The following is a 14515-nucleotide window of genomic DNA, read 5'->3' on the forward strand; positions in this document are numbered from 1 at the left end:
TGTTTTGGTCTTAGAGACTGAAACGGTTTGTTCGTTTGTGTACGTGTGTATCAGTTTTATGAGATTTAGGTGTTTTTGTATATCTTGGACGATCATCACACTGTTCACTCCAACATTGAGAGATATTCGTAAAACGACACATGCAATGTAGATGTATATTATAACAATACTTACTTATTACTATAGTTCCAACAAGGGGGAAGATTGTGCACAATATGTTCATATAATCAGAAATTAAGACAAGCCACACAATGACAGCTTCATAAGAACTAAGTTTTACAATAGACGTTGATTTACATTTTCAGATCAATGTAATAAAGAATGTTGTCACGAATTTCTTTTCGCAGTTAATTAGCAATCATGTACTTTTAATTAGAACTCCGCTAAATATCCGTTGTGAAGTAGATACGACTCAATAAATTTATATATGTGGATCGAATAATAGCAGGGAATGTAGCTATTTCTTTACGTACTTGATTAAGCAATAATGTCCATTTAATTAAAATCTCCGCTGTTACGTAGATGTGATCCATTATATATATTAAAAAAGGACATCAAACAATAATAAGGAATGAATGAAGAGAAAATATTGTGGGGAGTAACTCTTCATTCAAACACTTCTTTACCTCCCGTAAAAATGAGTTCTTTTCCCACTGCATTTTACGTGGTGAGGAAAAACATTATTGAGCTTCAAGTTTTGTGTTCAAATTCTACCGAGGACGACTTTGTCTTTCGTTCTTTAGAGATCAATAAAATAAGGCACCAGTTAAAGGCAATTTTTTTTGGTATAAACAGACGAAGTCATTCACCCGCTTTTTCGGTTTAGTCTCTTTATCCATGTCATGAGATGTCGACGAAGAGGCTAAGTTGTCTATTTGTTGTGTGGGTGGATGACACCGTCTACTAATACCGAAAGACTGCCCCAATCAAGTACTGAGGTCGATGCAATCGACTAACTCCCTCTCCCGAAAGTTGCTGGCCTTGTACCAAGATTTGAAAAAATTATTATTACTAAGAAAGCCACGCTTGGCGTCGGCTGCTTAAATTTCGTTTAAAATTTTTGGTAAGTTTCGATACTTTCACCCGTACGATTTTCATCAAGAAATAAAAAAAGAAGAGCTCGGATTTTTTGCGTGGATTCAAGTACCCTGACCTCCTAATGTGCTTTAAACCCCTTGTTTTTGTTCGGAAAAGTGGGGGTTCAGTGGGGATGGAGCCCCCCCTCTCCGGCTATCCTGGAAGCATTGGAAATTTTATCTTTTCGTTGAATGAATTACTGTGACCTCCTAATGTGCCAAAAGACCATTTTTTTGGTTCGGAAACGGGGTAGGATGGGGTGGAACCGTCGGAAATTTCACCCTCACTGCCATTGGTAAGTACATCCGCACGATTTTCACTGAGAATAAAAAAAAAGAAAAAAAAACGTGTATGAAATTTCTGAGGGTTGCACCCACCACACCCGCTTTTTGGACCAAAAAAAAGTGTTTCGTGGCACATCAGGAGGTCACCGTAATTCATTCAATGAAAAAAATAAAATTTCCAATGATTCTGGGATAATGGGGGTACTGTTTCCCATCCACCCTTTTTCTTCTGAGCAAAAATAAGAGGTTTGTGGCTCATTACAAGGGTAGAGGCGCAATGGCCCAGTGGTTAGGGCAGCAGACTCGCGGTTTCGATACCGAGACTGGGCGTTGTGAGTGTTTATTGAGCGAAAACACCTAAAGCTCCACGAGGCTCCGGCAGGGGATGGTGGCGAACCCTGCTGTACTCTTTCACCACAACTTTCTCTCACTCTTACTTCCTGTTTCTGTTGTGCCTGTAATTCAAAGAGTCAGCCTTGTCACACTGAATCTCCCCGAGAACTATGTTAAGGGTACACGTGTCTGTGGAGTGCTCAGCCACTTGCACGTTAATTTCACGAGCAGGCTGTTCCGTTGATTGGGTGAACTGGAACCCTCGACGTCATAAGCGACGGAGTGCCAACAACATGTCTGTGTCACTAGTACAAGTTGTGGTTGGATATAATCTACATATAAAATGACACGAGGATAATTTAAAGAGTAAAACAACTTTATTTTGTGATACAAATAAGAATATATTTTTTTTAACACAGAGTTGCTGTTAGAACAGCAAGAACCCTTATAAGGCAGAAAAATTTGTCAACAACCAGCCACGAGATTTGAAGCCATATCCTTCAAAGACTAGCAGAGTGCTTTACCAATAAGCTAAACTGCCCACTGACAAATTCATGGCTGAATTTAGACACTAAATACTTTAGCTTTATAGAACAGTTCTGTGTCTATAAATGTAAACAAACAAATATTTGTTCTATTATTAGAAGCATCGAAATAAGGAGTTGATATTTTTTGAATGCTGAGTTTCCTTGTGAGGCTAATTTATCCAGTATTTCTGCTGTTCTAATGGCAACTCAGCATTTGAAAAAATATCATCCTATTTGTATTGTACAATACATATTTTCGATGCTTCCAATAAAAGAACAAATATTTGTTTATTAACTTTATTTCAATTTCAGATTAAAAAACAAAATACAACAAGAACAAGGGGTTCAGAACCAAACCCTGTCACAATTCTAGGTCCCACAAGCGACATGACAAAACATTGAGAAAATGCAGTTATGTCTTGTATGGCAGAAATATTAAAAGAAGTTTTATTAGAAACACTGTTGATGATCATTCACAAATTTTACCACACAAGTGTGACTCTGTGATAAGAAGTTTGCTTTATAACCACACAGTTCTGGGTTCAGTCCCATTGCGTGGCACCATGGACAAGTCTCTTCCGCTATATATATATATATATATGTGCTTCTTTACATACATACATACACATATATATATATATATGATTAATAAATTCAAAAAAGGATAAAAATCTTTTACAAGAATTTTATCAGGAAGCTAGTGTGTAAAAAAATTCATAAGGGAAGTTTCTATTCCCAAGAATATAATTATTCATTTATATTTATATAAGGGGCAGTACTACAGAATAATGCCACACACTGGACTTCCCAAAATAAACAAATGTGTTTATTTTGGGAAGTCCAGTGTGTGGCATTATTCTGTAGTAATGCCCCTTATATAAACACATATATATATATATCTATATACATGATGTGCTTCTTTACATATATATACATGCATGATGTGCTTCTTTATATATATATATATATATATACATACACACACAGGTATATGTATGTGTGTTTGTCTCCCACCACTGATTGCAAACCAGTGTTGGTGTGTTTATACCCCTGTAACTCAGTGATTTGGCAAAAGATATCAGTAGGACAAGTGTTTAAAAAGATGGTATGAACTTGTGTCGATTCATTCAAGTAAGAATTCTTCAAGGTGGTGCTCCAGCATGGCCACAGTCTAAACGGACTGAAACAATTAAATACTTGTAAGATACAGAAATAAATTTATTTCTCAAACGTGTGATAATGCTACAAATAGCGTGATCAGGATAAATTATCCATACATTGCAGAAAAATATGTTACCGGCCAGCCATGAGACTCGAACTCATGTCTCTGTGATTATGCATCAAGAATACATCTCAACGCTTCTAAAAAAGAACGACCTTTGTTTGTTTACTTTCATTGCAAAATTAAATGCTTATTTTATTTATGTTAACTTTTTTTGTCAACATTTACAAACATGTCTAGTCAACTGACTCTTTCGAGACAATGATTTACCACAAATGTCACAGTGAAAACGCGGACTGCCTGTGTGAATCTGTTTGTGAGTAATCAAGTGACCAGACTGAGAGAATGATTTACCACAGATATCACACTGATATGGCTTCTCTCCTGTATGAATGTATTTGTGCTTAATTAAGTCACTGCTTCCACTGAATGACTTTCCACAGATATCACAGTGATATGGCTTCTCCCCTGTGTGAATGCGTTTGTGCTTAATTAAGTGGCTGCTTACAGTGAATGACTTACCACAGATATCACAATGATATGGCTTCTCTCCTGTATGTGTACGTATGTGTTTAGTTAGTTCCCCACGAAGAGAGAATGATTTACCACAGATATGACACTGATATGGCTTCTCCCCAGTATGAATACGTTTGTGAGCAGTCAGGGTGTACACTTCGAAGAATGATTTACCGCAGATATCGCAGCGATATAGTTTTTCTCCAGTGTGAATGCGTCTGTGAACGGTTAAGTGATAATTTTGTAAGAATGATTTACCACAGATATCACAATGATATGGTCTCTCTCCTGTATGAATGCGTTTGTGCACAGTCAAGATGCCGTTTTCAGAGAATGACTTACCACAGATATCACAATGATATGGCTTTTCTCCTGTGTGAATACGCTTGTGAGATATTAGCCTACTGCTTAAGGCAAATGCTTTACCACAAATATCACAGTGATATCGTTTCTCTACCTCATGAATATATCTGTGTTTACTCAAATTACAGCTTACAGAGACTGCTTTCCCACAGATATTACAATGATATGGCTTCTCTCCTGTATGAATGCGTTTGTGATCGGTCAATTCACTTTTTTGGGAGAATGGTGAACCACAGACATCACAGTGATATGGCTTCTCTCCTGTATGAGTACATCTGTGTTTAGCTAAGTGACCAAGTCGAGAGAAAGACTTCCCACAGATATCACACTGGTGTTCTTTTTCATCTGTATGAATGTGTTTATGTCTGGTCAATTGAACATTTTGAGAAAATGATTTACCGCAGATATCACAACGATATGGCTTTTCTCCTGTATGTATGCGTTTATGGGTCGTGAGGTTGCTTTTCTGAGAGAACGATTTACCACAGATGTCACATCGATGTGGTTTTTCTCCTGTATGTGTACGTTTGTGAAAAATTAAATTGTTTTTCTGAGCAAAAGTGAAACCACAGATGTCACAAAGATGTGGCTTCTCTCCAGTATGAATGCGTTTGTGTACAGTTAAGTGAATATTTTGAGAGAATGACTCTCTACAGATATCACAGTGATATGCTTTCTCTCCTGCATTCAGTCTTTTGTCATTAGTTAAGGAACTATTTGCAGGGAGTGATTCCTCATAGGCTTCACCGTGATGTGGTTTCTCCTGTGTATGAATACGTTTGTGAGTAGGAATGTTTCCTTTTTGAGAATAGGACTTTTTACAGTGGTATAATGATTCTCCTGTCCCTTTGGCCATCTCTTTAATAAAATTACTCATCTTCAAAGTGTCACACAAAATTCATTTTTCTTGTAATTTTTCTTCTCTCACCACTATATTTCCGTTTGATCTTATCGTCTAGTGAGTGTCATTATGCCAATATTAATAACACATGCATGGTTCAGTTCCGCTCCTTTATCATTAGACAATTGATTAATTATCTACCCAACTAATTGATTGTTTGTTTAACTTGTTGGTTAAACAGCCAGTCATTTGTTTTGTTTTGTATTAATCCTGCATTGTCTCATAGCTTTGAGATTTTGATGATGTGATTGTTTATTTTTAGAATGATATTGCAGGGTTGGTGTGAGAGGCTGGACCTAGCCAGTTTGAAAATATAACAGGTAGAATATTTGGGCTAGATATGTCCCATTGAAATCTCTTCTGTATAACAACTTCCTTTTAATCTTCAAAGAATTATTGAACATGGATGATTATCTGATGTAAAAGATTCTTTTATGAGAATGTCATCTGATATTCTGAAATAAAAGAGAGAAAATACAAGTTATAGAAGATACTTGAAAAGTAGAGATTCATCAGAGAAAAGGGTAAAACATTTTTTTATGAAGATAAAAGAAGGAACTGTTATATAAGCACAAGCATGGCTGTGTGGTAAGAAATTTGCTTTATAACCACATGGTTTCAGGTTCAGTCCCACTACACAGCTCCTTGTTCAAGTGTTTTGTATTCTAGCTTTGGAGTGACCAAAGCTTTGCGAGTGGATTTGGTAGATGGAAACTGTAAGAAGCTAGTTATATGTGTGTGTATGTGTATATATATATATATATACATATATATAGATTTAGTGAAAAGAACCAAGGTTCATTAATTGAGTTTTTACCTGTAAATTTGGATTTTTATCCCTAATAATATTATATATATATATATTATGGCCTTGTGTACTGCAGTAATAATCTAAGTGGTTCATGGACCATCTGGGGTCTATTTCTAGCAGACTGGTGTTAAAATCATTCAACACCCTTATTATAATTTTAATATAAATTAACCAATATGGTATTTTTAGTTTGCTGGCCACTGATAAATCATTAAATAATGATTTTATCCTAATTATGTATCAGAATCATATCATTATCTCTGTATTTTTCTACATATTTCGCAAAAACAATTTCTGGAAAAAGTGAAAAAAATTAAGAAGTGGGGAGAGTGGAATCTTCAAGTTGCACTTTTTGAAATTTTTTTTTTTTCAGAATCGTAATCTCCATAGCCTAAAACGTGGGATTCCATAAAAAAAATTTAAGGGGGGAAGGGTTCCGTTTACATCTTCGCCATGTGAACCCCTAGTACCTATTGTATCGGCCTCTTTTGCTGAACCGCTATGTTACGGGGACAGAAACACACCAGCATCAGTTGTCAAGTGATGGCAAGGGGATAAACTCAAACACACGCACTAGTATGTATATATATATATATATATATATATATATATATATATATATATATTATAGCAGAGACTCCAGCTAAGAAGATCTGAAGAAGGAATTGTAATTCCGAAATATCATCGGACTATAGATAACCAAATTACAACAGGTATATAGTCCATTTTTTGTTCTATAGTGCATTGTTGCACCATTCTAAACTTTTTATTCTTTACAAACAATACACAATGCTTCAAGCGAACTACAATACTCTCCTATATATATATTGACTTGACCGGTTATACTTTTGATAATCTTTTATGTAGCTATCATTTCTTACTGCTTTGTTCTTTCCTTTCACAGGAGTGGCTGTGTGGTAAATAGTTTGCTTACCAACCACATGGTTCCCGGTTTATTCCCACTGTGTGGCACCTTGGGCAAGTGTCTTCTACTATAGCCTCGGGCCAACCAAAGCCTTGTGAGTGGATTAGGTAGACGGAAACTGAAAGAAGCCTGTCGTATATATGTATATATATATGTATCTCTGTGTTTGTCCCTCCAACTTAGCGGTTCGGCTAAAGAGACCGACTAGGCTTGCAAAGAATAAGTCCTGGGGTCGATTTACTTGACTAAAGGCGGTGCTCCGACATGGCCACAGTCAAATGACTGAAACAAGTAAAAGAATAAAGAGTAAAGAGTATATATATATAGGGAGATGCACTTGCATAGCAAGTGACCTGATCTGAGATCGTGTGCTGGAACGAAAACAATTGCAGCGTGGAAGGTGTTTATAAGCCATTTAAAATAACAGACAAAATCCGTTAGATTCACTTCAACATTTAAATTTAATTTGTCAAAATATTTTCGTCGCTTTGAGACCGCGACCTGTTCACTGACAAAATTCTGTGCTGCATTGAATTGATCCTTTATATTGAACACTCAATATTTCACCTACATTCAATGCTTTATTTCATGGTGCCATCCATTTTTATTTTATTTTATTTTATGTTATATATTGTATATTATATTATATATTGTATATTCCATGTTCTGTACCCCACATTGGTTCTGCAGGAATATAAATAAAACATAAAAAACAGACAGTGTTGGAACTCTTTTAAACCAAATAATATATATATACACACACACACACACATATATATATATATATATATATATATATATATATATATATGCGAGTAAAAATAAATACAAAAAAGGGTTTTTTTTGTATGATTGTGTATAGAGGAATATATTATTTTGTTTAAAAGAGTTCCAACACTGTCTGTTTTTTATGTTTTATTTATATTCCTGCAGAACCAATGTGGGGTATAGAACATGGAATATACAATATATAATATAATATACAATATATAACATAAAATAAAATAAAAATGGATGGCACCATGAAATAAAGCATTGAATTGATCCTTTATATTGAACACTCAATATTTCATCTACATTCAATGCTTTATTTCATGGTGCCATCCATTTTTATTTTATTTTATTTTATGTTATATATTGTATATTATATTATATATTGTATATTCCATGTCCTATACCCCACATTGGTTCTGCAGGAATATAAATAAAACATAAAATACAGACAGTGTTGGAACTCTTTTAAACAAAATAATATATATATATATATATATATATATATATATATATATATATATATATATATATAGGGAAGCTGTTTATTGACTTGACCGGTTTTACTTTTGATAATCTTTCATCTAACTATCATTTCTTACTGCTTTCTTCTTTCCTTTCATAAAACAGACTTGCAGCTAAAAGTATGCTTCAGAAAAGATATAAAACAAAGAAAAACGGAGAAAAAACAAAAACTAAAATGGAAGTTATGAAGGGTTGCTTAATTTTAAGGAGAGTAGAAAAGGAAAAAGTTGGACTTCCAGTATTCAACCACTACTTTTCTTTTTTTTTTTTAACGATTCCGAAAGGATGAAAGACAAAGTTAACTTTAACAGGAAAAGCTGGGAGAAATGTCGCTAAACACTTTGTCTGTCTCTTCAAGCTCACCACCTCAAAGACGATCGTAATAATATTTGATATCAGTATGTAGTTTTGTTCAGTTATTTTCACTTGAAGATATACTCATGTGTACCTTTTGTAATAAATCCCAGTAAATACAATGGTAGTGGACATATGACATATAAAAAAGTATGTATGTTGGGACACATAAATGATCAGTATTTATTTACAATATCCAAACAGATAAATAGCATGCTCACACAAGTGGTTTCTCTATCTCACAGACTTTGTCTTACTCGTAACTTTCAGAAAAATAGGTACATTGTAATGAAATACCTTTTAGATGGTTCGATTTCGATTATATCGGAATTTAACGATAGGTAAAAATAGTGAGCTCGTACAAAAGCATATAGACCTACATCCAATATGTCAACAAAATGCGACTTGAAATTTCTTAAATATATGATGTATATTAGTATGTATGTGTGCGCGCCCAATTTTATTTTTCTCATTAAATTCATGATATAATAGTAATCTACACACCTGAAAAGTATTTATAGAATATTTCATTTAAAAATATTCAGTTCACTCTAAGTTTTGAGAAAGCAAAGACAGGAGTGGAGTAGTTTTGTAGGTAGGCCAATTTAATAACATTTAAGAAGAAACAATAAAAAAAACTTGGGAACTTTCACGTTTGACAGGAAATTTCAATTAACCCATATTCACAGACATTTACTAAAAATTAAAATATATGTTTTATTTTACCTGTTACAATCATATAATTCAGTGTTTCGTGAGGAGTGTCTTTATATTACAGCAAAATGCGATTTAAATGGAGATTGAAGTCGACAACAAAAATTATTTGGTAAATCAAAAAGCGAGTGGGAAAAAACGAAACGTACTAACATCCGGAAATTGACACAAACGAAACGTACTAAAGATCCGGAAGTTTTAGCGTTTAGAGAAAGTCATTTGCTTAGCTGATATAGTATTTGTAAGGTAGTGAAAGTTCATAAAAAAATATTTTTTTCTCAAACCCAAATATTGTTGTTGTTGGCACTCCATCGACGAGGGTTCCAGTTGATCCGATCAACGGAACAGCCTGCTCGTGAAATTAACGTGCAAGTGGCTGAGCACTCCACAGACACGTGTACCCTTAACATAGTTCTCGGGGAGATTCAGCGTGACACAGAGTGTGACAAGGCTGATCCTTTGAAATACAGGCACAACGGAAACAGGAAGTAAGAGTGAGAGAAAGTTGTGGTGAAAGAGTACAGCAGGATTCGCCCCCCCCCCCTGCCGGAGCCTCGTGGAGCTTTAGGTGTTTTCGCTCAATAAACACTCACAACGCCCGGTCTGGGAATCGAAACCGCGAGTCCGCTGACCTAACCACTGGGCCATTGCGCCTCCACTAAACCCAAACATAGAGTAAATATAACTCGCTGTACTCCAGCCCTCCCCTCAATTACTTCAATAAAAAGACTCCCCAACAGATATCTCTCAGTCTTCGTTTGAATAATTATTGAAAAAGTAATGACAAGCTAAGCAGCTGCTTGCCAAGAATTATTCAACTTAATTGTTCAGTTACAGTTCAGAATATCATAGCGATGTATGTTTTAAGTACAGTCGCTTAGACTAGGGGTTTTCAAACTGTAGTCCGCAAGGACAAGACAGGGGGTCCGTGGACAGCAAATACTTTTTATGGGCAATTTGATTTCATATGTTTTTTAATCGAAATCTTTTACTTGACAATAAACCTATTTGTTAAATGCTGTTAAATAAATAAATGTAAAAATATATGTTATTTTAAGTAAATATTTATGTATAAATTTCATAAGCGTTTATAAGGGGGTCCCTAAGGTAAAGCCTGAAATATAAAGGGGTCCGCAAGTCAAAAAATTTGAAAACCCCCGGCTTAGACCACTTTCTGTTATCAATGTTCAATTCCGATCATAAGTATGGCAGCCCACACGTATGCACAGTAAATAACTCTTCATAACACGGTTTTTGTCCTTGGGTAGCAACTGTTATTTCTTGTTTGTTTACCCCTAGAAAGTATGAAAAATGGTTAATATTTCCTTCAAACTTTGTTTTTGTCACATTTATTCAAACCGCAAAGAAACCTTCTCAACACATGACTATGATGGACATATTGTCGAGACATGTTCAAGTGGTTAAGCTCAAGCAACTGACAAGCAAATTTCTGGTATTCCCAACCATATGGTTCTGGGTTCAGTCCCACTGCATGACACCTTGGGCAAATGTCTTCTATTATACTTTTGTGAGTGGATTTGGTAAGTGGAAACTGAAACCGCAAATGTAATTTTTTTTTTATTTATTCACATTGTTTTGAATTAATCGTGCATTATCTCATAGCTTTGAAATGTTAGTGATGTGATCGTTTATTTTTATAACGACATTGTAGGGTATGTGTGAGAGGCTGAATCTGATGAGTTTGAACATAAAACAGGTAGAATATTTGAGCTGGATATGGCCAGTGTAATCCTTTAGCATTCAGATTTCTCTGTCAAATGTAATGCTTATTTATTCACATTGTTTTGAATTAATTGTACATTAACATGTAGCTTTGAGATTTTAATGATGTGATTGTTTACGTTCAGAATGACATTGAAGGAGATTAGTTAGAAGCCCGATCTGGCCAGTTTCACATAAAATAGGTTAAATATTTTGGCCTGATACAGCAGGCTCGAATGCCTAAGGGTTAATGTTGAAACAATTACTTTTCTATAGGAATAAAAATATGAGTAGTTAAGTGACTTCTTGAAGAGAATCATTTGCCAATGATATCACAGCAACATGGTCTTCCTCATATATGTCTGCGTTTGTGAACAGTTAAACCATTTCCCGAAGAAAATGATTTACCACAGATATCACAGTGATATGGCTTTTCTCCTGTGTGAATACGTTTGTGTATAGTTAAGCTGTTTACTTGAGAGAAACATTTACCACAGGTATTGCAATGATATGGCTTCTCTCCTGTATGAATACGTTGGTGTATAGTTAACTCACCACTTTGGCAAAATGATTTACTGCAGATATCACAGTGATATGGCTTCTCTCCTGTATGAATACGTCTGTGTCTAGTTAAGGCACTACCTACAGAGAATGATTTACCACAGATATCGCAGCAATATGGTTTTTCTCCAGTATGAACGCGTTTATGTTTAGTTAATTCACTTGTCTGACAGACTGATTTACCACAGATATCACATTGGAACGGTCTGTCTCCTGTATGAATGCGTTTATGAGAAGTTAAATGACCACTTTCCGAGAATGATCTACCACATATATCACACTGATATGGTTTCTCTCCTGTATGAATACGTTTATGTTTAGTCAAGTGTTCATTCTGAGAGAAGGTTTTACCACAGATATCACAATGATATGGTTTTCCTCCTGTATGGATATATATGTGGTTAGCTAAGCCAGATCTTTGAGAAAATGATTTATCACAGATGTCACACTGATATGGTTTTTCTCCTGTATGAATACGTCTATGTTTAGTCAAGTGCTCATTTTGAGAAAAAGATTTACCACAGATATCGCAGTGATGTGGTTTAACTCCTGTATGAGTTAGTAAGTGGTTAGTTAAGGTAGATCTTTGAGAGAATGATTTGCTGCAGATATCACACTGATATGGTCTTTCTCCTGTATGGATACGTTTATGTTTAATTAAGTGTTCCTTTTGAGAGAATGCTTTACCACAAATATCACAATCATATGGCTTTACTCCTGTGTGAGTATGTAAGTGATTAGTTAAATGAGATCTTTGAGAAAATGATTTCCCACACATATCACAGTGATATGATTTGTTTCCTGTATGACTGTGTTTGTGCCTAACTAAGTGAACATTTTGAGAGAATGATTTACCACAGACATCACAGCGATATGGTTTTTCTCCAGTGTGAATGTATTTGTGAGTAGTGAGATTGGACTTCTTATAGAATGACTTACCACAGACATCACAGTGATATAAAATTTCACTTTTTGTGTTCTCTTTCTTCACATTATCAGGAAATTCAATACTTTCAAACTGTGATTTAGATCTAACCTCGGTGACTAATAATTTATCCTCCATTATTCATATTCTCTCACCAAAATATATATATGTTTTACTTTTTGTTGTTACATTTGATTCTAATTTTTCTTCTCCTACATTTCCAACAATTGCAATCTTTCTCAATATCTGAAAATACTGCAAACTCCTTTGAAAATTTGTCCAAGTTTTATAAGAAATATCTTGATATAAATTTCAGATGAAAAGAAATATTTCACCATAATTCACTGTAAACTTATGTAAAGTGTTATATATGTTCCATTACATTTTCCTTTAGCCATTAAAAGACAACTGATGTTGATGATGCTACTGATGTAAACAATTCTGTTTCGATAATCTTATCTGAAATGTAAAACAGAGAAAAATCTTAAAATAAGAGAAAAAACTGAAAATTTCAGTGTATTCGTATAAAGATGAATTATAATTTATCAAATGTAATCCACATTTAAAAAATTAATCACGTAATAATTTGTAACTTTGAGATTTTGAAGATGTGATTGCTTGTTTTTACAATGACATTGTAGGGGTGGTGTGAGAGACTGGATCTTCCCAGTTTCAACAGGACGTATATATATATATCTTATCTTTTGGCAGAAGTTACAGAGTGACTTGAGTCCTAGTTTCCCGTTTATATATATATATATATATATAGGTGAAATATATATATATATACTGCAGGTACTACTAAAGCAGCGCGGACCCGAATGCGCAGTCGCGCGTCCGCGCTAGCTAGTCGTGAGTGGTCGATCCTAACCCTAACACTATTCCTAACCTTAACCCTAAACACGTATTCATTTGCACACGCGGGTTAGGGGTAGGGTTAGGGTTAGGATCGACCACTCAAGACTAGCTAGCGCGACCGCGCTGCTTTAGTAGTACCTATACTGCACCTATTGCATTTTTTTTTTTTTTTTTTTGCTGGAGTTCGACCGATTTATCGACCCCGAACGAATGGATGAAAGGCGAAGTCGACCTCGGCAGAATTTGAATTCAGAACATAAAGACGGCGTGATTATGATACTGCCAGCACGCAGCCTTTTTTCTTCAAATTAATAATAATAATTAATACAAGCATTTAAATTTATGTAATTTTAGCCAATAGAATACATTTATTGTAGTCGTGTAGAACAGTCTGTTGTTATGGAAATCAGCAAAGACGAAACCTTTACGTGATTTTTCGAAATGCTAGAAACAGCGGCTAAATCTTCCTTAAAGTACACTATAACGTCTAAAAAACGAAACAAAAGGAGGACTTATGAGGTATTTGGCAAGGTTCGATCGTAGAGCACAAATGCATATATGCGATCATAAATATATTGTACGTATCAATAACGAACAAGTTAAGTCTATGTTTAAATATTTAGTAATTCAGGCAATTAAAAACTTACACTTTAGATCACCTTAACGATCTTTACTAAAAGTATGCATCATATCTTACCTGCTGTGACATTTAAATCAGTGTTTAAAGTAACGTAGAACGAAGGTGCGATTCCATTTCCACAGGAAATGAAATAACATTCAAAAACTGACTCGGAATTACAAACGGCGAAACGTACTTTATTTCTGCGCAGGCATAACAAGAACAAAATATATTTGAAATTTTGCTTAAAATGTCGAATCACACATTGCTAAATGTGTTAAGCTTCTAAATTTTTATTTATTTATGATACAAAATCAATGGAGATTTGTAAGTGTTATATATCAGCTATATCTGATAGATGTACAATCCCGCCCCCCCCCCTAGCAAGAAGAATGATTGGTGATATCTTTCCGAAGAAGAATAAAGTATCGATCTGGCTATGAATGTATTCGATGAACAAATGAAGTGCTATTCTTATTTTGAGTGTGTTTCTCGGAAGAATAGAAA

The 14515-nt window shown here is 34.8% G+C and overlaps 3 protein-coding genes across 3 annotated transcripts in view; all 3 read right to left on the bottom strand.

Moving 5' to 3' along the window:
- LOC106873439 (uncharacterized) overlaps nt 1-890 on the bottom strand; it is a 4937-nt gene extending 4047 nt beyond the window's left edge. Inside the window, exon 1 of the mRNA XM_052977917.2 lies at nt 175-890. The gene's annotated coding sequence lies outside the window, so the exon portion shown is untranslated. The remainder of the gene's footprint in view (nt 1-174) is intronic.
- A 2528-nt stretch (nt 891-3418) lies between these two features.
- On the bottom strand, nt 3419-14168 carry LOC128251224 (uncharacterized). The gene is made up of 3 exons (XM_052977865.2): nt 14087-14168; nt 9336-12990; nt 3419-5678 (listed from the first exon to the last, which is right to left on the bottom strand). The coding sequence occupies exon 3, from the start codon at nt 5197-5199 to the stop codon at nt 3661-3663; it is 1539 nt and encodes a 512-aa protein (XP_052833825.1). The 5' UTR covers nt 5200-5678; nt 9336-12990; nt 14087-14168; the 3' UTR covers nt 3419-3660.
- On the bottom strand, nt 9197-14168 carry LOC128251225 (uncharacterized). Its single transcript, XM_052977866.2, has 2 exons — nt 14087-14168; nt 9197-12990 (listed from the first exon to the last, which is right to left on the bottom strand). The coding sequence occupies exon 2, from the start codon at nt 12667-12669 to the stop codon at nt 11398-11400; it is 1272 nt and encodes a 423-aa protein (XP_052833826.1). The 5' UTR covers nt 12670-12990; nt 14087-14168; the 3' UTR covers nt 9197-11397.
- Nucleotides 14169-14515: the final 347 nt, after the last annotated feature.

This window comes from Octopus bimaculoides, chromosome 29, assembly GCF_046866305.1.
Source record: "Octopus bimaculoides isolate indiv1 chromosome 29, ASM4686630v1, whole genome shotgun sequence".
Lineage (NCBI taxonomy): Eukaryota > Metazoa > Mollusca > Cephalopoda > Octopoda > Octopodidae > Octopus > Octopus bimaculoides.